Here is a 24,082-nt window from a genome sequence, read left to right on the forward strand (position 1 = left end):
CCATTTTATGCCCACAAACTTCCAGATTTGGTCACATCATATAATCCTCCACCATCCTTGGGTGCACGTTTCCCGCGTTCGCTTATCCATTTCGTCGCTATAACTGACTATCAGTTATTTGTCCTTCGCATCTCATTGCCATTTAAGGCTCTATTCATGATATCAGTGTACTACGATATGTGAAAGCACGCCACACATATAATTCAGGAAAAAAGTGCCCCGCCGCGGTGGTCTAGTGGCTAAGGTACTAGCTTTTGACCCGCAGGTCGCGGGATTGGAACTCGGCGGCGGCGGCTGCATTCGCAAAGGAGGCGAAAATGCTGTAAGCACGTGTGCTCAGCTTTGGGTGCACGTTAAAGAACCCCAGATCGTAGAAATTTCCGGAGTCCTCCACTCTCATCATCATATGACGGTTTCGGGACGTTAAACTCCAGATATCAAACAATCACTCAGGAAAAGTGGTGTGTGTGTGTGTGTGTGTGTGTGTGTGTGTGTGTGTGTGTGTGTGTGTGTGTGTGTGTGTGTGTGTGTGTGCGTGCGTGCGTGTGTGTGTGTGTGTGTGTGTGTGTGTGTGTGTGTGTGTGTGTGTGTGTGTGTGTGTGTGTGTGTGTGTGTGTGTGTGTGTGTGTGTGTGTGTGTGTTAGCTTTAACAACTTATTTGGTTTGGCAACCGTAGTAAACATTGCGCCAATTTTTATGGCATACGTTTTCTCTTCCTACTCTAGCTTTGAAATCAGTGCTTCTAAGTGAACTCGAAAACTGCTTTTCCAAAGCCACATTAAATTGGAGAGGACTGCTTTGCATTGAAACCTCTGCTTGCCATGGAGTTGTCCCACCCCGGCCCAAATGCTTACTACGCCGAACGTAGGCTGCACACAAACAAATTTGCTATTTAAGATTGGCGCGCGTTGTTCACACACGCTCGTTCTTGCAACCGGCGCCAGATGGCGAGGCATGTCCGATGTCGCTGCGCCTTCTCGCGTCACAGCAGAGAAGGTCCGCAACCAAAACACGCGCGTTCGTTCGCTCGCTCGCTCCCAGGCTCGATGCCTCCAAAGCAATCGCTCGCAAAGCTCGCGTGTATTTGTCTCGCCGTTAAAATACTTTGCTCGTAACAAACTCAACTAAATTGTGATCATTGGCTTAACCACGCGCCCCTAACTTGGTCCCGTCTTTGTCGATCCCACTCGGTTGCCTAGGAAACGACGCCAATCACAGCGACAATGGAGGTCGACTGGTGGCAGCTGCAGGCCAGCGTCATCGCCGAGGTGAAGAAGTATCCGTGCCTCTACAACTCCAACCGCATCAGCCGATGGAATGCGCGTAGGCGGGCACCCTACTGGGAGGCCGTGGCTGCAGCCATCAACGTACACAGTGAGTGCCGCACGCAGAAGTGCACACCAGCGTACGGCACTTACGGCAGGTAGAAAGGATGACCTGCTAGTTAGAGTAACTAACCATCTCGGATGCGTCGAAATGTGGGAGTCATTTGCCAGGGCGCGCGGCGGAGCTGATTCTTTCAGGCTGGCAGAGATTTCAAATCGTTAAGAAAGAGTCTGCGACATTATCCAGGGCAAGTCAGAAATAGAGCCCTTAACAGCCCCATGGGGAAGGTGTAAAGCCTCGATCGAAGAGTTGGAAAATAACACTTCAGTTGAGCTGTAGAAGGAATACGATGTTGCTTGCCGCAGTGGACAACAATACTGCGTATATCAAAAATCGATCACCTCACCACTAGGAGGGTGTTTCACGTACCCAAACTAAATACTTTAAAATGAGTGACCGCAGCTTAACGAAACCACGGCACATGGACTGCTGGCATCTGGCGTTCGTTAGGTATTTTTCATATTGCATTTAACTGGTTATTTAAATGAGGCCACCATTTCGTTACGATTTAGAGCATACGTTTTTAGTAATGGATGTTACGAGAACCCAGGTGGAAGTGTTGAGAGAAGATGAATGAAGGAGGGCGTTGGTCAGCGTAAACAGACGTCTTTATTTCTCCCTCTCAAAGAATGGTTTAAAAGAAGTGCCTCTTCAATTCAATCGCAACAGCTTCTCATGAGGTTGTGCATTTTGCAGCCACACTAAGTCTATTTAAATGTGCCACCACAGAGTAAACATGCTAGCCCGTACTGTGTCGTAGAAAACTCGCTTTTGATTAAGCAGGGGAAACGTAAGTCGGCTCCGCCGCGATACACACATGTCATGCGGTCAAGCATACCAAAAATCAGAAGGGACCTTTGTGAGGGGACATATTGTGCCTCAATAAATGAATAAATAATGCATTCCAGCATTGGTTCCGTGGACCACCCAGGATGGCTTCGCAGACCCCCTCTTCGCAAGGCATTCTGTGATAAGCGATCCCATGTGCAACGTTTATACTGCGTGATGACTACACATTGACTTCGCCTTCCCAGCATTAGCGCATATTAATACATAGCAAGGCGCATATACAATTTCGAATTTAAAACGTTTTAGACACTGCATAGTAGAACCCTGTAGTTCAGTTTTACTCTCTTTCGACAATTTCAGAACATGTGCGCATAATAATAAGCTGTCCGCGTTACGGAAACGTTCGTGATCGAGGCACGCTCACGCGGTCGCTGAAACGCCAATAGATATACTATTTATTTATTTATTTTTATTTAGAGTTACTGCAATTATCATTAAATGATTTTAGCAGGGTGGCACATGAGCAAAATGGCAAGTACATGGGTATATAACATACACAGGCTATACAGTATTGAGAGTGCAGATACGAACGTCCACGGGCAAGAAGATACAATAAAAAAGAGGGAGAGGAAAACAAAGAATACATTTATACAATATGTAATACTATCCAGTTGGTGAGAACACTTTTTGATTCGAAGGAAAACAATGCTAATCACGGCGCTAAAACAATCGCATTAGTTTATTCTATTCGACTATGGTGCTACTAATATATAGCGACTGGGCACCTTTATTTTTCCATAGTGACGTTCCTACCACAGAACTTTTTTTTCATTGTATCTCTCGACTACATACCTTTTAACAGGACAGTTAGGTTGGCTAGAATAAGCGTGCGCAGGGTTCCGCTTCAAATGGGTGGGGGGTTGGGGGGGAGGATCTTTGCAGCGCCCCGTTCTCTATTAGTCAAAGTATGGAGCAAACTTTGGCCGCCCGCCCACTGTTTGGTAATTGGGGGAGGGGGGCTTTTTCATGCTCCGTGCGCATGGTATATATACGTGGAAACCATTGCTGAGCGGTGCGTGTTTCTTTGTCCTGCGTCGTTCTACTATACATGAAGGTTTCATCAATGTGCACTTATATCAGCCTATCCATACGTTCATTTTCATGAGAAGCGAACGAGGGGGTATGTCCCTTGGCATGTGCACGCTTGATGATCATAATATGTGGGGTTTAACGTCCCAAAACCACCACATTATTACGAGACACGCCGTAGTGGAGGGCTCCGGAAATCTCGACCTCCCAAATCTTAGTAGACTGGCCTACAACATTTTCGGCTCTATCGAAACTGCAGCCGGAATTCGATCCTGTGACTAGCGGGTCAGCAGCCACTAGACCACCGTGGCAACACTTGCCTCGTGCCCCACCGCGGTGGCCTAGTGGCTAAAATACTCGGCTGCTGACCCGCAGGTAGCGGGATCGAATCCCGGCTGCGGCGGCTGCATTTCCGATGGAGGCGGAAATGTTGTAGGCCCGTGTGCTAAGATTCAGGTGCACGTTAAAGAAGCCCAGGTGTTTGAAATTTCTGGAGCTCTCCACTACGGTGTCCCTCATAATCATATGGTGGTTTTGGGACCTTAAACCCCACATATAAATCAATGAATCAACACTTGCCTTGTGTATATCTTTGCCCTGTGGGTTCTGCTAGTGCGTACCTCGTCTCACGAGCAGCCTCCTTCCCCACAGACGTGACGGAAGCCGACTGCCGACGCATCTGGAGAGGCCTGCGCGACAAGTACGTACGCGAGATCCGGCTCGGAAGCACGCGAAACGTGGACGGCACACTTCTCTCGGCGCGATCACAGTGGCCCTTCCTACGACGCCTGGACTTCCTCAGGGAGCACATACGACCCAAGAGACTCAGGAGGTAAGCTTTGTATGTGCGCAAAGTAATGCTGTGCAACTGATTCGCGCCTACTCTGTCCAATTCTGCCATATCGTCAAATTTGATAGTGGCGGAATTTCGAACCGATTCGCAACAGGTGAAAACAGTAAGCTTCTCCGCAATCAAAATATGGAACACTCTACCTCTGGAGGTTAAAACTTGACCATCATAAAATGCCTTCAAACATTCATTTCGCTTTTACCTGAATCATTCTATGAATTTCTGAATCGTGTAGTTACTGTCATTGCTTTTTGTCCCTTTTAGAATGCATCTCATGTTTTTTTTATGCACGTTCATTACTATCTTTTTCTTGTGAAACATTTATTAGTGTACACTATTGACGATCGCATCGTTGCACTTTGTTGGGTTTTATTTCGCCAATTTCATTTTTATTGGTATACCAGTGTCAGATATTCGAAATGTCATTGCATACCATAATGCCACTCCTATTATTATGCATGCACACCACGCTTGTTTTTCGCTATTCTGCTCCTGCTTTTATTTTCTTTATATATTCCATAACAAGAGGTCTCATTGCAGTGTTTGCACTAAGGGACCTTTTTCTGTACACACTTGAATGTACGTTTGCCAGTGCGTGATCAATATTAAACTACCAAAGTTTTTCGAGAAATGCGCTGTCACGGAATGCAGAACGTGCTTGTTCCAAAAGTCATGATTACTAAAAATTAGTAGCTATATTTGCTTAATTAATGCGAATAAAACGGCAAAATGCGACAAGATACTTGGAAAGTGTGCAAGCGACTGGGCGAAAAAAAAAAAAAAAAGCGAATCTGCTTATTGTAAGTGGAACTAGTAAATGTCGTCGTTTAATACCATATACCAACCCACTGTCTGTTATTCTAAATTTTTGCTAGATCAGGATTTTTATTTTCCAGGTTTTCCAAGTATACCAAATTTACCAGGTTAACCGGGACAGCTTTGCAAGGGGAGGAGGCCGACAGCATAGACAACAATGAATCAACATCGAATGACGTCCTGGCGCGCGGTTTCGGTAAGGAAATGTACTATAAATATGCTCTGTCTCACCACTCTGCTCGAAACCGTGTCTGCCAGGACGGCCACTTAAAACGATTCAGTATTGTCAAAGCTGTGGGGTGTAAGCATGCCACATTCTCGCTGCAGGAAAACATAATTCCAAATAGATAGATAGATAGTAGTATAGATGGATGGATAGATAGATAGATAAAAAGATAGATAAATGGATTGATAGATGGATGGATGGATGGATGGAATTGCCAGGCAGTTGGCAAGCTTGAGACATTTGTCCTTGTTAATAGCATCTGTTGCTGCCAATCAATAACTAAGATGTGTATTCTTCATCGAATTTACGTCGTATTTCTTTAATTGTTTCATCAGGAACCGTCAGTAACTGCATGTGGTTAAAAAAATCAACATGGCGGCGCCCATGCAGACTCGACCGGCCGCTTCGATCCGAACTCGCCCTTGACGCTTGTCTAAAGTGCTCACAGCAACAAATAAATGACGCGATTAGCTATCGCTTTGTGCCATCTCACAATCAGGACAAAGTATCAGGTAGACCCTTTCGTTATAGGCGGGATAAGATGTGTCTAACCACGCCTGCTAAGCCTAACACGTCGACATAGAGAAAATAAATTAACAGAATAAATTGTCACGAATACAGTGCTACCAAAGCTTCAAGACATAAATCTAAAGCAAGCTTCAGTCTGGAACTTTCAGGGCCCGGACTGATACGGCGACTACCTCGTAAACTGGAAGTGAATAGTACAATAGGTCATATTGTTCTTTTTTTTTTTTGCGTTGCTGTCTGCTCCCAGAAAGTGTGCTTGCAGACGTCAGGAGAACGCTTAGCAGACGACACGACGCGGACGAATAGATGTGGACCAGGGTCTAATTACCCTTCCCACTATAGCTAAGGGGCCCCGTAGCCTTCCCACTCCTGAAGGGAACTTTTTAGACAGATAAGAGCGATCAGGCTTAAGCACGAAATTTAAACCACTAAAGCGTTTCGCATTCATTCTCAACTGATTAATCCCCCTACTATCGTAAAACTGACGAAATTAAAGTTTCGAACAAAATATACTAGCCTTAGTTCGATTATCGCATTTTTTTTTAATATCAATAAGAGATAAACAACTGCATAACACCAACCATTCTACCGATCGTCAGCATATTAAAGGGCACTAAAGAGAAAAACTATTTTTCTCGCATTAAAAAAATTACTTTGTCACAGTATACCGAAATCACCACGCTTGCCACGAGAAGACACTAGAAAACGCGCAAAAAGAGAATTTGGGTTCTAGACACCATCTTGACATTCCCGCACCTAACCTCGTGACGTAGTAGGTTTTCACGGCGTCTACTAGAACATTTGTCGGTCCCAATCTACAATAATAAAGTATAATGTCCTCTGAAGGCCCTGCATATTTAACATACCGAGGTTCAGTTAATTTTGTTGAGCCAGTGTCACCCCAATACAAAAAAAAAAAATCACCTCAAACTCTCTGACGTCACAATGAGATTTCGTTGGGAAGAATAACATTTTTTTACTTTTCTTTCCTCATTTAGTGATAAATAATGGTGGTAAAATCAAGGACGCTATAGCTGAAATCGACCTCGAATTCCGTGACGTTACGCGTGGAGCTTTCAGCGAGAAATTTAAACGAATCTTCAACTTCGACTTTCTCCTCATCTATGCTGATGAAATGAACAATTCTCAGAGTGCAACTTATCCATCTAAACCGACTGGTAGATTCACTTCAGTGTTCCTTTAGCTAGTAGCTTGAATTATTCAGCTGGCCGTATCATAAACATGTGTCATTAGCATGCTGAGCAGTCACAACCAGTCAATGTCTATATTTTCGGCTCTCTGCATGTGTCCTGCAGCGTGCCAGGACGCAGCCGTGGAGGACGTCAGCGCGGAAGGGCGCTGGGAGTCACCAGTAGACTTCGAGATCGACGTCTCCCCGGTACTCAGCGATGCTGCGGTAATTAGCTTCAATGTACGGTGTTTTCTTTTAATCACGAAAGGTCTTTATGACTCATCAAACACGATGATTGACCGTCGGCGGCATCGACGTCAGCAAAGTCATGCAAAATATCGTCATCAGGCGATCACCGTATGATGTCGTAACGACGTCACGCCATCACGTGATTGCGTCGTCAGGTAGCATTGTCGCTATAGGTCCAATGGGTGTCGATCACGGAGGCAGTGCACGGCCATGTTGCGTGCCAAAAGCTTCGGAAATCGATACATCAACCGGGAAGATGAACATGGCTTTAATTTTTTAGTCGTCTTAGACGCTTGCGTAAAGGACCCTGCGTTCTTTCGTTCTTCGATTGCGATAGAAATTATATGGCCGCTCTCTGGTGATATTTGCCATCGCCGTCATGTCTAATATATATATATATATATATATATATATATATATATATATATATATATATAGAAAGAGAACTGGTACCCGCTTCTTCCCACGGGGGTAACCTGAGTAAATGCGTCGCAGAGTGGTGGAAGTATCGTGTGAATGTTGTGTAATTGGGTATGGTTTGGGAATGCCTAATTGTTATTTCTTCTTCATTATTCTTATTTATTGAATGAAGTATGAAGGAGAAGCCGCCTTCAACGTGACTGCATTTCATGTGGTAGAGTACACAGGTTAAGACAACCAACAGGAATTCATGTAGTATTTTGCCGCTGATTACTGCGCTCAGGCTCAGAAGATACGTAATTGACAAACAGAGTGAAATTTTTATTATAAGAATAGCTCGCATATAAAAGCGTGCAATAAATGTGCGCGAGACAGAAGTTCAGGACGTTCAAAGTCGCGAGAAATCGTTCGACAGGTAACGTCGCCTATAATATTAACAATATGTCGGGTTTTACATCCTACAACCACGATATGACATGTGGTGTTCTTTAACGTGCACCGGCATCGCAATGTGCACGAGCCTCCACGATTTCTCCTCAATCGAAATGCGAATGCCGCGGCCGGGATCGAACCTCTGGCCTTCAGGTCACAGGTAACGTCGCTGGAGCCCAAGTTCGAGCAAGGTTTTTCATTGTTTCGTTTTTCACTTTTTTTCTCGAAAAGTTGACTCCAGCGAGAATTTCTGTACAAGTACTTTTTGTCCCTGAAATGAGACGGAAATCAAATGGGACACAACTTGATTTGGAAGTATGAAATTTTCGGGTAATCTCGCTACTCCCCGATTCAACTATCGTCTCCAATGTTGTGCTTGACTAGCTCGCGTTGTTGCAACCATTAACTGAACCATGAAGACTAAAACGTGTTTTGCAGTGAAGGTGTCCTAACTGTCTTATCATGTGCTGTCGTCGTCGAAGCAGCAGCAGTAGTAGTAGTAGTAGTAGTAGTAGTAGTAGTAGTAGTAGTAGTAGTAGTAGTAGTAGTAGTAGTAGTAGCAACATATTTCACGTGACCAGAAGGGTGAGTGAAGAAATAAATAAAAGGAAATGATGATTATCACGACGTTCGAAAAATGGCGACAACAGCATAATAGAGCTTTTCTTCACATATCTAAAACGAAATGATGACGCCAACATTTTTGTACCGAAATTGTTCATCATCCTGAGAGCTTCGCTGCTGGACAGTTTTCATGGCGTGTAACTGGCTGAATTTCCCTATTGCAGTTTCCCACACTCACTCTTTTTTTTATCTCTGCCTCTGCCCCCTACCCCGCTTACACAAAAACAAAAAGAATGATTCCATGGACGAAGGCGATGCGGGTGCTCCACCATCTCCGGCCCCCAACTCGAAGCAGTTGGCAGGGCGACCGCCAAGGAAGGCCTCAATCTCGAAGCCGCCCAAGTCTGAACGCCCAAAGAGAGGTCTACAGCGACGCGGCGCTGACGGGAATAGCACTAGGGGAAGGAGGAAGAGGGGCAGATCGACATCCGGAATCGCTTCGAGAGGCGAGCGCGGAAAGGCACTGTCGCCGGCGTCGCTGACCGACTGGGTCCAGAAACGACGGCTTGGACGACCTCCGAAAGGGCTGCGGCTGCTGCGACGCTGGAAGTCGCCCGCCGAGGGGTCATCCTCCTCGGATGAAGAAGGCGATGAGGAAGAGGGTGTCGGCAAGTATGAAGTCGACGACGAACAACGCGACAGCGAGGACGCCAAGCGAGAACGCCGAGAAGCGGCTATCGAGGTGGCGCTGTACAGGTAGGTAGATCAGTTGGTGCTTCATTGACAACTGTTTGCCGATGACAAGATATTGTTACAATACATACATTGAGCACAAGAACGCTGCTAACACTAGAAAGATTTTACTGCAAAGCTTTGCGCAAGTATCCTAATAAGGCCAGAATATAATGAAGATAGGGAAGGTATTTGCGCCGTGATCGGGCTATGAGTATAGCAGCACGGTCTTCGCGTTTGCAGTGGTGTTAATTTAGCGAGAAAGTCGTTGAACTTAGAGGCCTTTCAGTCATTCTATGAGCTTCAATTAAATTCGGACAAAGTATGTGGGATCAAGCTCATTGTGGCGCTGCGATCTTTAGAGCGTGAAGTGCGGCCGTTTCCAGTGCTCCTTTTGTTTATCCAGTTAGAGATGGGCAATCGTGAACTTATTTACAGTGCAACACCAGAAAAACGCAGACAGGAAAGGAGCAAAAGAGAAAGAAAAGACAGCGTCGTCTTTCTCTTTTGCTCCTTCCCTGTCTGTGTTTTTCTGATGTTTCGCTGTAAATAAGTTCACGATGGATCCTAACCTACTGGCCCAACTTACCGTCTTACAGCAAGAGATGGGCAAAGCGGTGAACAGCTCACGGTGTACCGCAAACACGTGGACTGCTCATCGGTTCACAGTGCTGTAGCCAGGTTCTCTTCACGTGCTCTATCAGGTAAAAAACGATTCAAGAAAAAGTCATGATAATCATCACCATTTAGCGACTTTTGGCTACCATTGGCAACTTTTCGGAACCGCCCTCTCGCATTCGGCAAAAAAACAAAGGTTAAGACTACTGATAAGCGGTCGGCGGCGCGTATGCAAAAGTATACGCAGCGGTGCTTTGCTGTACACCGTTTGAGTCGACTGTCGGCGAATAAATACTAAAGGGCAGCGAATGCAATCTGGTGCTGATATATAAAGTCTCAACTCCCTTATAGATGCACAAAACAAGGCTAGCTTTCATATTACGTGCATGAGAAGCGAAATCGGCAAATCAATGGGCCGCTGTCCAAATTTGCTCACAGTCGTGTATCGCACAGTGCTCGATGCTTTTTCTTGCTTCAGTGTTCAACTTGTGTTTCGCATACGCAACAGTAAAGACAGTGTTGCGCTACTGAGACAACTATGCATTTACTTATTCACCTTGCGGCTACAATAATAATAATAATAATAATAAAGAAAGAAAGTCTGTATTTCTGCATAATTAAACAAACTTTGTGCTGCTGTGTTTCCATGAATAAGTTTCTCTTTTAGAAATACCAAGCTTGAGGTCTTTCTTATCGCTAAATGACCTTTGCAGATTATCCTTTGTGCTTTGCAGTATATCACAAGGAAAATCGTCAAAATCTTTACGATACGGTGTAGCTGAAAAATGCACTTACACCTCGTACTTCAGTATTTTTTCTTTTTCTTTTAGGGCTACGGCAATCGAACTATGTGATGAGCTTGAGCGACAAAACGGCACCCGCATTAAAATGATTTTGGCGGACGGACGGTACAATGATAACACCTAGGGCCATATCGGCACGCACTCGCCTATTAGAATGTGCACAAATGTCAGAAAGCGGGAGGCTCGTGTATAAGGTGTAGGCATTCGACACCGTGCTAACACAAGTTTCTTTCTGGGGTCGTGCACGACGTATACAAAGATGCGAATTAGCAGACGACGCAAGAAGCAAAGTTTCCGCCGCTCGGTGCCGAGTCTGTTCGATCTCGCGGCCAATGGAGGGCATTACATTCACATAGTACACTAATTGTGACATCAATGGAATGCAGTCAAAATCAATGAAAATTCAACTCCTCACTGGTACGCACGGAACATATTCGAAGCTCATCGCTTGCATGCGCCAAGTGGCGTTTTCATCCACTTTCTGATTCTTTACTATGCCATAATTTGTCGTGACGTTCCTCTCAAGCGAGGCTGGATATGCGCATTCACATTCTCTTTGCGGCGTACGCATCAATAAAAGAGACAAAAATGCTTTCACATGATGTTTTCACATGCATGGTTAAACATCTGCATTGGGTGGCTCTCGCCTTCGGGTCGTCTATAAGGTCATAACGTAAAGGGTCGCGCGAGGCCTTTAAACGATAGTCATTTTTGGGATACATGAACGCAAGAATTTCGTCCTGTCTGTCTCTCTGTTTGTCGGTTGATTCAGTCTGCCGGCCAAAGTACAAGCACTTGCTGAACGTCCAGCCATTTCTAACTGGTGCTGCATTCATACTTGGGAATGTTCTCAATCAAAAAACAAATATTATACATGTCTGAGGCGCAACATCAATACGCAAGTATTATATAGGTGGCGAGCTCCTGTACTAGAAAATACACAGATACGTGATTCCAAAGAGCTTAGACAAGGCCGGCAGAAAACTATCGTCCTTCGTCCAGCGAAGTACGCATGTACACGGCCAACTTCTTCTCCTAGGTTCATTGGAACTCGCAAGGCTGTGTTTTCGACATTGAACAAAAAAAACTGTGACCCAAATATATCCCAGTTCACGAAATATCAATCTTACGGAACGTTAAATGCCCGACCACATGTATCTGTCGCAGCGGCTGGCTTTCTGACGTGGTGCTGCGCCCTCTCCCTACAGTGAGAGAGAGAGAGAGCGCGCTAGGCTTCGTGAAGCTGCGTGCTTACTTTCTCCATAAAGAGAAGATGCAGTGCCGCGTCAAAGTTCCACAAGCTGACGCGCTTTAACGAGTGCGTGTGGCCAGAGCTTAACCGCTCTCATATCGGACGACGCAGGTTCGTCACGACTGTCGTCAGCAAGGTGGCGTCCTCGTCAACTGCCGTCGGCGAGCCACTGTCCATGAAAAGGGAATTGAGAGTGGACGCCGGAGACGGCGACACGCTGTTCCTGCTCGGACTGAGGGGCCTCATGTGCAATTTGGACGCCCAGAGCAAGTCGCAAGCGCAGATCGACATTCTCAAGCTGCTGCAAGATCGCATCGCTGACACCAAATCTCGGAGGCCAGAGTCTTGCGACGAGGTCGATGAACAAGCGAAGCAAACAGCGTACGACAGCATTGTGAACGCCGATACACTAAATGTGCCACATGCGATGCCTACTCCGCATGATATTTGATACAATACCCACAAAAAGAAAGGTAATAAAGCTCTCACAAGTTCGTGGAAAAGCAGTTGTTTCATATTCGTCATGTTATAATCAATTTGCACCGAGTTACACATTTATTAAAAGTAATTATTTAAATTTATTTGAATTTAATTAAGTTATGCGTCAAATAAAATTTTACTCACTTTTTTCTTGAAATGAACCGCACAAGACAAATAAAGATGTCGAGTTTCCCAATTTCGGTAAGGCATAGTTAACTTTGGGCATTGCAGGGTTAAGTATGAAAGGGCCGTATAATGACAGTACAGTATTTCATTGATAAGCACGGAAACTTGAGCACGTTTATTCAGACGCACGAATTCGAATGAGTGGTACATAAAGACGAGTAGCGCATAAAGAACGGGGGCAAAAAACTGCCGAATGAAACTTAAACGAGTACTGATGCGAAATTTCAGCATTTTCAATTTGTAGCTCTAAGTAAAAACACCGATGTGGCACACCCTAAAATCAGTGTCATAGTACTAGTGAATACATTGAATATATTTTTATCACCACAAACTTAAAACAGCCATTTCAGTCTCGGTAAAAGTCTGACGCCATGGGAAGACTGCAACTCGACACAGCAGCAGCTCTGCCATTTCCCGTCAGTCGCACGAGGCTCACGTAAACACTCATTCGAAGTCAGTTCCTTAAACTTAATAATAATAATAATAATATGTGGGGCTTAACGTCCCAAAACCTCCATCTGATTATAAGAGATGCCGTAGTGGAGGGCTCCGGAAATTTCGAACACCTGGGGTTCTTTAACAAGCACCGAAATCTGAGCATACGGGCTTACGGCATTTTGGCCTCCATGAAGAATGCAGCCGGCACACGATCCCGCGACCTGCGGGTCAGCAGCCGAGTACCTTAGCCACTATAGACCATCCCGACAAGTTCAATTCCTTCAACTTCTGAACTAGGTTAACTCTGAGATGTTCACGGAGAAACCTTCTCTTTGAAATAAAGTGCGCGAAATTGACTCACCCCTGGAATCCTTAAGGTCCGCCGTGGCTCCCAGGTCGAGCAGGAGTCGCATCACGGGCACCGAGCACTGCAGCGCCGCCTGGTGCAGGCTCGACATGCTGGGGAACAACACAGGAGGGATATGATGCAATATCACGATTGGCAGCACAGGTCGCGCTCACTGCGCGACACACTGAGGCGTTTTCAGAAGAACGTTATTAATGGATTATTGACACAAAATTTTGTGGCCGAGATAGACTGCGGGATCTATTGCCATGAACATGTGTATATCATCTGCAAAATATCAACAGCTAATATAGCTTGAAAGGCCATCATCATGAGCCTGACTAAGTCCACTGCAGGGCAAAGGCCTCTTCCCCCCGTTTTGTGCTACCATGTTATTCCTGCGAACTTTTTAATCTCATTTGCTCACCTAACTTCCTGTATCCCCTTCATGCGTTTGCCTCTTCAGAGAATCCCATCCGTTACCCTTAATGGCCGGCGCTTATCCTGCTTATGTGCCTTTGCCCATGTCCATTTCTTCTGCTCGATTTCAACTGTGATAGCCTTAATGCCGGTTTGTTTTCTGACCCATGATTTCCTCTTCTTGTCTTTCAAGGTTAAGCCTATCATTTTTTTTTTCCATCGCTCGCTGCATCCACTTCAGTTTAAGTTGAACCCTCTTTGTGAGCCTCCAGGTTTCTGCTCTGTAGGTAAGTACTGGTAAGATGCAGCTGTTATATACCTTCCTCTTGAGGGTTAGTGGCAAATTACCATTCATAACGTCAGAATGCTTGCCGAATGTGACCCTCCCAGTCTTTATTTTTCTATAGTTATTTCACTCTCATTTGTTGGCTTCGCGGTTACTACCTGTTCCTAGTAGATATATTCCTTTACAACTTCCAGCGTCTCTCCACCGGTCGCAAAGCGCTGTTTCCTACCGAGATTGTAGCATACTTTAGTTTTGTGCATATTAATTTTAAGACTAACTCTTCTGTTTCCGTGTACAGTTATGTAATCATAAGCTGTAATTCGGCCTTAGAGTTACCCATCCAGGCAATGTCATCATTGAATAGCAGGTTACTAAGACACTCCATCAACTCATATCCCAAACACTTCCCAATATAGGGTCCTGAGAACATCCTGTAAGCACACGGCGAATAGCATCGGAGAGATCACGTCTCCCTTCCTTACACCCTTCTTTATTGAGATTCTGTCGCTTTCTTTGCGGAGAGCTATGGTGGCTGTGGATGCACAGCAGATGTCTTCCTGTATATTTATGTAGGGTTCGTCGACCTCCTGATTCTGTAGTGCCTGCATTACTGCTGATGTCTCAACTCAGTCAAACGTTTCTCGTAATTTATGAAGGCTATGTATAGGGGTTGGTTGTATTCCACGCATTTCTCTATTAACCGATTGATAGTATGAATATGGTCTGTTATGGAGTAGCCTAATGAACTCTAATGTCGCCTTCATTCTATTAACTATTATTTTTGTAAATAGTTTGCAGAAAATGGACAGTAAGCTGATCGGCCTGTAACTTTCAAGTATTTTACAGCTATTTTGAAGCTTGAATTTTGGAGGTGTTGACCAAAAGGGACCCCTTGGGGACACCCTTACTTTCTTCACCACAATACAACAAGCTATGATGACGCTTAAGCCGGCATTTTCATTTTGCTGCGTTGGCTGCAGCAGTAGTACTGTAGCAGCAGGCTGTGTTTCTCGGCAGCGCAAGCGTTGAAAGCTTTGCGTCTGCCGACGGTGCAGTCCCGCTTCCTATTCGATTACGGACCGTGCGGAGCACGTCACAGCTATATGTGCTTACGTATAGTCAACAGCTGCACACCTATAGCTGGCGACAGTTGCACCCGGCGGCTAGCGTTACTTTATAAAGGTAGCATATACAGTAAGTCTACCAGCGGCTCGTCGTTTTTGGAGCTCTCTAAAACTGGGACAGAAACTAATGGATAATGAGGGGGCTGTTATTAATTAATATTAATTATCCGTCACGTGCTGCAGCAAACGATATGCCGTGGTACCAGGCCCCCTGCAACGGAATGCAACAAAAATACGCGAAGCCAAAGTTCTTGTGTCATTGCTCCGGGCTCATGACATAGTATAACTGCAATATCTGGGCAAGGTGGCATAACTAATAATGCGTAGTTAACGGTAGGGAGCGCAAGATAGCGAATACGCACTGAGCGAGAAGAACGTTTCACTGTCTCATTTATGCCAAGTCCGTCCTTTTGCTATTGTGTTGCCGTGGTTGCTTCGTGCAGGTGTGATGACTGAGGCAGGCGGCACGTTTCCGATAATAAGAAAGAATTCACCGCCGATTCCCCCCCCCCCCCCTTCCCATGCGAATTCTGAACGCAGCTTTGCGTTGAGGCAACACAAACTGTATTTGAAATTTTGGCGATCCGAAAGTGCAGCAGGGCAAAAGAAACCGCCAGCGCTACGCACACCACTCTGTGCATCGCAGGCACCGCGAAACGCCGAGAAACGGTGCGCATTCAGCCGCCTTGCACGCTCCGAGTTCGTGACGTCACAGACTTGGCGTCCGCTCTCTTTGGTATTCGTTCCCTCGATCGGTTTCGCCGACGCCGCTGAATGCCGGAACGGGCGCCTAATGGTATCTTCGACTGGTCGCCTCTGGCACGGACAAGGTTTTTCTCCAGCGGCCGTGCCTCTGGCCTCCGGCTGAGAGGTATCCTGCATTACTCGCAGCGGAGTACAAACGCCCGAGCCGATCGTCAAACTCGTTGCAGGGGTTAAACTAAAACAGGAGCAACCGCGCGCGTTCCGCGAAAGCCCGTTATGGCTCTCACACAAAATGGCCGACGCGCGGATCAAGAAGGTTATGACCTTCTTGGCACGGATAAAACTAGAGTGACCTGGAATTCTAGGTCACTCTAATGAAACAAGCCGTCAAGAAGAAAACACTCATCTGGGCGAATTACTGGTCACAAGCACGGCCCACGTCACCGTCGTAGCTTTTGCCGCTAGTTTTCGGGTAGGTTGACAAAAGAGATTACATAAGCTGAGCGCTTAAACAGGCTCGATGTGACATGCTGATAAAACTACGCACGCACCAGACGACGCGATCACTTTCCTTCCTCCGCGGCTTGATATGACGCCGCCACTATGACCACGCTGCTTGTGACCACTTGACCGGAAGCGCCCGCACTGCTCCATCGGAAGGGTTCGGAACAGCGCTCGACGAGACCGATCGAAAAGAACCAGCAGGACGCCAGGCGGCCGTTCCCTTTCAACCAGCCGAACACGATGACACTCGCAAGAGCGCTTCGAAACGACCAGTCGAAGATGGCATAAAAGTTGTTTCAGCAGGAAACAGAGCACACCTTGTCCTCTCATTTCTTATGCTCGGGCATTCGTTGCCTATAGCGATACCCTACCATATATGTCGGTTCAGGATACATCACGACCTCACTCGTCCTGAGCCCCTAAAACATTTTTCCCCCTCGAGATAGATGTTTCATCCAGTGCAGTGACAACGTGGCCGTTCTTGTGGACATTTGCAGTGTAATGGCCGCTATCTCTAATTCAACTTCTTCCAGGGTAACGAAAAAGATACTCCGCAAGAAAGGAAACCACAGGGTGTAGCATCACGTGATTCTGAAGCAAGATATAACGAGCGAAGGTTCAAAGAATATTAGTCCTTTACCGCATGATAGGCAAGCGTTAACTTATAGCCGCGAGCACAATCACGGCGTGACGTAGAAGAGGCCGAAAAGAATTGTCTCAGTCGCGCTGTGCCTTTTTATTGCTATATAAACTCACTCGTCCAGATAGATACCAAGTCATTACTAAACCAAGTGTAACCGAGGTCCTTAGTACTAGACCGAGTCATTGTTTCACTTCTGTGTCCGTCTAAGAGGTCGAGTCAGAAAAGGTTGCCTTGCCGAGGTTGTGGCTGACGTACGTCACCTCCCTCCTACATTCTTCCATAATGTGCGGCGAGACAAACCGAGTCCATAAACGAGTGGCCATTACATTCTCTCTTACTGCGGTTACGAGGTACCATGCTGGCTGTGTTCCCGCATCCTACGGAAATGCGTTTTCGGGTGTGGACAAGGGTTACCGACGCGTCTGTTTAAGGGCTGGCTCTTCACGATAACAGGTACCTGAGCATTCCTGAGAACCAGAGAGAAAAAGAAAGCACGTTTGGTATGCTTATATGCGAGTGTAAGGCCATATGTACCGCATATCGCACTTCTAAGGTGGCACCGTGAGAGCCACTTCAGGTATCGCACCAAGTAACTGCAGAGAAATGGCAGGGAGGTTCAGCAAGGCTGCCCCAAATGCGAGTTACCTCACTCCAGGATTTGAAAGTGGTTTGATTGATTGATTGATGCTCTATCAACTATCTGTGTTAACCTACACAGCAGCCTCATACAGATGTCGATGTCACCTCCACTCACTCACCCATCGCTGTCTCGTGTGTCTACGTGCGTCCGCCGCTCGCCGGTCAGAATCTCTGCAAAGGAGAAAAGGAAATATGTCAGTAAGCGGCAGGAAATGTGCAATTTACAGTCGGGAGCAATATGAAATGGAACGCAGAAGCTACCCTCATAAGACCACAGAATACAGCTGTTTAGGATACTATTTCGGATACTTCGAGTAACTATAGCCTAACCAGATATACCAGCAGTGCTCTACCATTACTGTTACAGCTTCGCTCACTTGCCCTTTTGCAGAAGATATAGTTTAGAAACCGCGCCGCGTATTCACTCTGCTAAATTAGCCAAATCTTTTGATGACTGTGCACGATCCCGCTGGCGCTGGCGATGTCACCCCAGCAAATGAAGTCTCTTACTATGAATACCTCGATGTCTAGTGTGGCGTATAAATCCGTGGATTCGTGTATAAACTTTGAACAAGCAAATTATCACGCGAAGAGACAATCGTCTACGTTGAGCTGACAAAGTCTACAATGACTGTGCCCAATGATGCTGTAATTCTGGCTGACATCACTTCGCTACGCGCACGCTCACATTCGTTAAGTACAATCCAACACTTTTCGCTCTGCAACTTTCCCGACTGTACGCGCTGAGGAATCGTGGTTCAGTCAAGCACAGACACCGATTTATTTGCCGCCGTGATGCCAACGCCCGTCATGAAGGGGCCTTATAGCATATGACGAGCATCGGCAAGAATCAATCACGCGCAAACAGAAGCGTGCAGAAAGAAAAAAGAACGCGGAAAAGAGTAGCCGAGAGTGCAGACGATAAAGACGCTCGAGACACAACAAAGGATAAAGCGAAGGGCTGTCTTAGCAGCAGGCGACACTAGCATCAAAGCAGACGACGACACACCAGATCCATCATAATCGCCTGCACTCAGAGTGGCACCGAGCGCCACCTATATCTTATAGGTGGGAACCCCACTCCCCGAGGTATTCAGAACCCGCTTGGCCAGCTCTCAGCTGGTCAACGAGCCCGCATAACAACGCGGGGAAAAGTTGAAACTACAAAGAGGAAAACACGGAGACCGATACGTGTGTATCAGATCGGAACGGCCGCGAAATAAAGTAAAAAAAAACAATAAAAACAAGAAAGAACGAAGCGGCCGCCACGTCAGCGTGACACTTCAGAACGGGGCATTTGTATTCATACCCGTCGCGGGGGGACGCGGCAAGCTGGCTTCATGCATCACGATTGAAGAAAAAGCAAACGAAAGAAAGACAATCGGGCAACTAAAGATACCGATAACAGCCATATCGGGACCCCGCCCGCTCTTTAAGGGCCACACATTCTTCCCTGCACGGCCTCACTTAGGAGTGTTTAAAGAAGCGCTCACACCCCCATACAGTGAATCAATCCCCATTTCGAAAGGCGAGTACAATTTCTTGTTTCGTACGTAGAAGAAAATGCGAACACACAGAGAAACAGTTGAGGGGTGGGGATGGCCTTTCACGTCTCCGCTTTGAAAACATTTAAGCTTCTTCAAGAGTTGAACGAAAATAACGACAGAAAATGACACAGACACGTTAAACAAAGAATACAAGTCACGGTAAGGGGCCGTGTTTTTCTTTAACAGACGACGCTCTCTGGATTCTTGGTTCTCCCGTCTGATTCACCGTGCCGTGTTGATATCCGGGGATGGCTTTATAGCCTTTTTGTCGGTGGTCTATAGTGCTACGATGGCTTTACAACTCCACGCTTCGCCCTTTGATTTGATTTAGTCGAGCCGTTTCTGGCACGGAACAACTCTGCCTTCGGATGCGCTTGCGAAGGGTAAAACGGTGGACACATTTTAGGATACGGCGACTTCCTGAAATACATTCCTCGTTCCCGAGGGAGAAACGGTTTCGAGGAAATCGTTTGCTCAAACAGGAGAAAACAGCCGAGGGAATAAATGAAAAACACTTTAAATAAATAAGACAGACGACACTCTCCCCATTTCGCAAGGGATGTATCTGAAGAAAACGCACCGAACCAGAAGTGGAGCAGACGAAAAACAAACCGACGCAGACGGCAGTGGGCGGAACAAAAGCAGACGAAAATTAAGCGCTACAGGAAATTCCCTGGTGTGCCGACAGTCACGCTGTCATTAGCAGCTCGAGGCGATAATCGGAAGACACAGCGCTGTGTAATTCGGTGCGGCGGAAGCGTTCGCGGTGGGAGTCGGCCGGAAGTGACAAGATGGCGGGGTGATTAAGGCCCGCCTGCACACTTCTGCGCGAACAAGGCCGATCGAATGTCGTTTCTGCGCGTATGTTTTAATTAATCAGCTACAGACACCATAACCAGCTCGGTGGAAACGGCCACGTCAATACGCTTCGGCGAATTCGTCTTGATTATGCACGCGCGAATCGGCAGAGTGCTCAACGAGGCGCTCAAACGATGACGCGCGTTCAGTCTACGCGAGATTAGCCTCTTAGCTTATGATGTATGCAAATGAAACGTTTGCGCCAATCGACTCGAGTATTCACTAAATACAAAAACATGAAGAGACGACGCCAACACACGAACATTGCATGGAATATCAAAGGAAGTTCCGAGATACTTTAAAAACTACTACCATGTTACAGCCTTAAGCATGGCATGTAACACGCCGTTTGCTATTTCAATGGTGACGTTAAAGCATGGGGACAGCAGCGCTGTTAACTGTATCTTATGCCTAGTTCACACTGAAACATCCGCTTTCTACAGCGACCGAAATTCCCCTGCCGCCGAAACACAGCGTCGTTCGCACTGGACGCGCCCCGCGCCGCCCAATATGCCATCTACCACGGGGCGAACGCGGGATGGATGCGCTGTCACCCGGTTGTTGTCGCGGCTCGCAAACGCTACTACGCTATCCGGTGGTGTATACTTCGACGATTCTCGTACGCAAGAAGCAAGAAAAGACAGTACTGCTTACTTTGCTGGCAAGTGGCTGTCTTGTAATGCACGAAGAGCAGAAAAACCACCGACGCCAGCGACGTTGGTGGGTTCGTTTTGCTCTGCAAGACCGCAACAAGCTCGGTCACGCCAACAGCAAGCTCGGTCACCTTTTTCACGAAATACGGAGGCGAAGTAGGCACAGTGTAGGTTAAACTCCCGTTGGTTTCAACATTCAGTTACGTGCACTGCGGCATAACAAGTGAGTAGGGCTTGGCCGCCATTTTTCAAAATTCCTTAGCGCTCCTATTGGTCCGCGGTGACCGATTCGGCGGCAGACGCCGCAAAAAATCGGTCCTAGAGCGATCGGCGCGGAGAGGGCCCTTTCGGTGGGTCTCGCCGCCGCCGAACCGTATTCGGAGCACTTTCGGCGGCCGGAATGCTCAGTGTGAACGCGGCCTTAGACCAGCTTCCCCAATCGAAATGAAGGTAAATTCACGATAACGCTATATACTAAGCGTAACAATAGTCAATGACGTGCGAGCTTCATTGACAGCTGAGCTTCCCCAAAACATCAAACTCATTCCCGCTATCAGGGCTAGGCCCTGTTATGGGTCGGAAGGAAGGTCGCTGATGATGGCATCCCACCGCTGCCACCAGTTGTTGCGAATGGGGGTCTACCCGGTCTCTTGTGGTAGCGTGGTGTAACCTAGTGGAGGAAACGAACGCTGACAAGAAGAGGATACGAAAACAAACAGGTTTATGACACTATTTACACTTATTTACAGCAAAGAAAGGTTAGTGGTTTCACAAACCACGAGCGTGGTGGTTGAACCGTTACATGGTTCAGAGCGACGTCCAGCACTCAGCGGCGTCGTTTTAAGCCCTGTCGGGCTCCTCCTCTTTGAGTTTAAAACCAATCACACGCACACAAGTAAGGGGGACGAGCATGCACGGTCCACGTGAACGTCCAATATTGAGTCGTGATCACTGCATTGCAAGGTGGCGCCAGCGGGGCTCTTCCTCGTCGTGTGTGTGCCGTTATTCGGGAGGTCCCAAGCTCCTGACAGCATACATCAAAGGGTCCGCCGATTGGTTCGCTCAATTAGCGGGGCGATTTGCGACGGCCACCGCGGTTTCTTACAAGGAAGACGCTGTCTTTGTTGTCCTCTCTCGAACGATTTACGGCGTCGTGACGACACGACGTCTCATCCTCCGGCTAGCAGGGACAATGCCTGGCGGGCATAGGCAGCCGGCCGGTCGGCTACTTGATTGAGGATTAAAAGAGCGCCGCTCGCCCGTCAGCTCTGGCGCCTGTCACAACAGCTTCCCCCTCGCCAGATGAGTCACCGAGGGCATCGGTCACCGCTGCTGCTCGAAGGGACGACGAAAGGGTCCGTAGTTGAAAGTCAGGAACTCGCCTTCGCTTGCCGCATGGTCTGGGTAATTGCCGAAATCTTCGACAGCGTCTGGCAGACCGGGTGCCGAAGGGGTTAAGAGCCTTCCCAGTAGACCAGCTTACGCACAATGGCGTCTGCCCAGACGAATTGCCGGGCCAAATGCTACAGCCCTGAGGCCTCCGTAGTCTAAGGCATTTTTAAACAAGGCGTTTTCCTCGGCTACTGACCCGAAGGTCGCGGGTTCGAATCCCGGCTGCGGCGGCTGCATTTCCGATGGAGGCGGAAATGTTGTAGGCCCGTGTGCTCAGATTTGGGTGCAGGTTAAAGAACCCTCGGTGGTCGAAATTTCCGGAGCCCTCCACTACGGCGTCTCTCATAATCATATGGTGGTTTTGGGACGTTAAACCCCACATATCAAACAAGGCGTTTTCAATATAAATCGGTATGGACAATAAGTACCGCCGTCTCTATCGTCATCTGCAGCAGTACGAGAATCGGAACTCAAGTACTCCTGAAGCATATATCGCAGCGCTGAAACACGAACCTTGTGGCAACCGGAGGAGGCTACTGTGACAATAGATCTGGTGGCAAATCTCCAGAAATGCTGTTACCTCGTACCACACAGTAGCTATGTGATATAAGGTAATACAAGGTGTGTAACACAAGGTATGTGATACAAAGCAGGGGCGTAGCCAGAGAGAGGCACACCAAGCTCGTGCCCCCCCCCCCCCCCCCAACCCAGAAATTTTCTTTCGGAATAGAATAAAAAGCGAAAAATGAACACTTTAAGGAGATGCCCTCCCTGAAATCACAGAAGTCTCTTCACACACACAAAAAAAATCTGAATACGCGCCTGACGAAAGGTGACAGTAGGTATGTGACAAGGATATACGCAAAATGCCTGCACCACTGCATTTCATTCCCCTTCCGTCCTGCTCACCGTCCATCTATTTATCTTACGTATATTGATATATAAAAGACACATTCGTCAATAGCTGCATACATGGAGAGTATACGACACACATTTCCAGGAGTTTAGGCAAGACGCAATTGCTCTCGGAAGAAGAATTCGTCACTTACTACACTGTATACAGTCAGAACCACGAAAGGTAAGAAGATAAAAAAGTACGGGTCGGTCCTTCGCTCCACATCGCCTATAGTAATGCCCAACGCTCAGGTATAAATCTGGACCTAGAGCTCCCTGCCGTTCGACCTGTTCGAGAAGTAGCTCTCCGTCGAAGGTAGAGATCTCGGAGCACCGCGGCATAAAATATGCAGGGACAATTTGCAGGCCGAGTCCGGGAACTGCGTATATGCAAGACAAAGCAATCAGGCAATAGCAGAAGGAGCAACCGGAAATAGGCGACTGCGCATGCGGGAGCTGAACCACCGCCATAGATCAGCTAAAAACAAGCGCGGCACACCCTCCATTCGCGGAATAGAACAATCGTGAGTCGTAATAACGGTCGCCGAACCTGCGCACGAAACAATGAAAAGAACATAAAGTACATCACACAAATAAAGCAAAATGAAGGGCGGAAAATTCGGGGTGGGACGACAATTCGTCACGAAACACGGCTTTTTGGTCTATGTGCACACCGGGGGAAACGTATAACGTGCAGCCGCTATACGGGAGGAGAGAGGAATGGCAATTGTCATCGCCTACGCGAATGAGGCTGCGAATATACGGAAAGGAAACAAACAACAAATCTAGCAGACGACAGACAAAGAAAAAAAAAGTGCGTGGGAAAGAAAGCGTAGCTTCACACGCTTCGACGCGTCTGTTTTTGGTCGTCTGTTATTTCGTGCCATCGTCGTGTGCACCCGAAAATCGTCCCGCAGTACGAACAACGCGTAGAATATCGTCTGCTATAGTTCTGCTATACTGCAAAGCACAAAGGCTCCGTTTTTTTTTTTTTACGGCACACTCCCGTGCTTCCATTGTC

The 24,082-nt window shown here is 47.1% G+C and overlaps 2 protein-coding genes across 2 annotated transcripts in view; one reads left to right on the top strand and one right to left on the bottom strand.

The window, feature by feature from the left end:
• LOC119180292 (caskin-2) overlaps positions 1-24,082 on the bottom strand; it is a 394,179-nt gene that overhangs the window by 290,532 nt on the left and 79,565 nt on the right. The window contains exons 2-3 of the mRNA XM_037431451.2: positions 17,837-17,888; positions 13,412-13,509 (exon numbers count right to left, since the gene is read on the bottom strand). Of these exons, the coding sequence (XP_037287348.2) occupies positions 13,412-13,509; positions 17,837-17,888 (150 nt within the window). The remainder of the gene's footprint in view (positions 1-13,411; positions 13,510-17,836; positions 17,889-24,082) is intronic.
• Positions 797-12,449, top strand: LOC119180291 (uncharacterized). The gene is made up of 6 exons (XM_037431450.2): positions 797-1,374; positions 3,916-4,096; positions 5,011-5,126; positions 7,001-7,101; positions 8,834-9,297; positions 12,058-12,449. Exons 1-6 carry the CDS (start codon positions 1,224-1,226, stop codon positions 12,395-12,397), a joined length of 1,353 nt encoding a protein of 450 aa, XP_037287347.2. The 5' UTR covers positions 797-1,223; the 3' UTR covers positions 12,398-12,449.

The sequence above is a fragment of the Rhipicephalus microplus genome, chromosome 7, assembly GCF_043290135.1.
Source record: "Rhipicephalus microplus isolate Deutch F79 chromosome 7, USDA_Rmic, whole genome shotgun sequence".
NCBI lineage: Eukaryota > Metazoa > Arthropoda > Arachnida > Ixodida > Ixodidae > Rhipicephalus > Rhipicephalus microplus.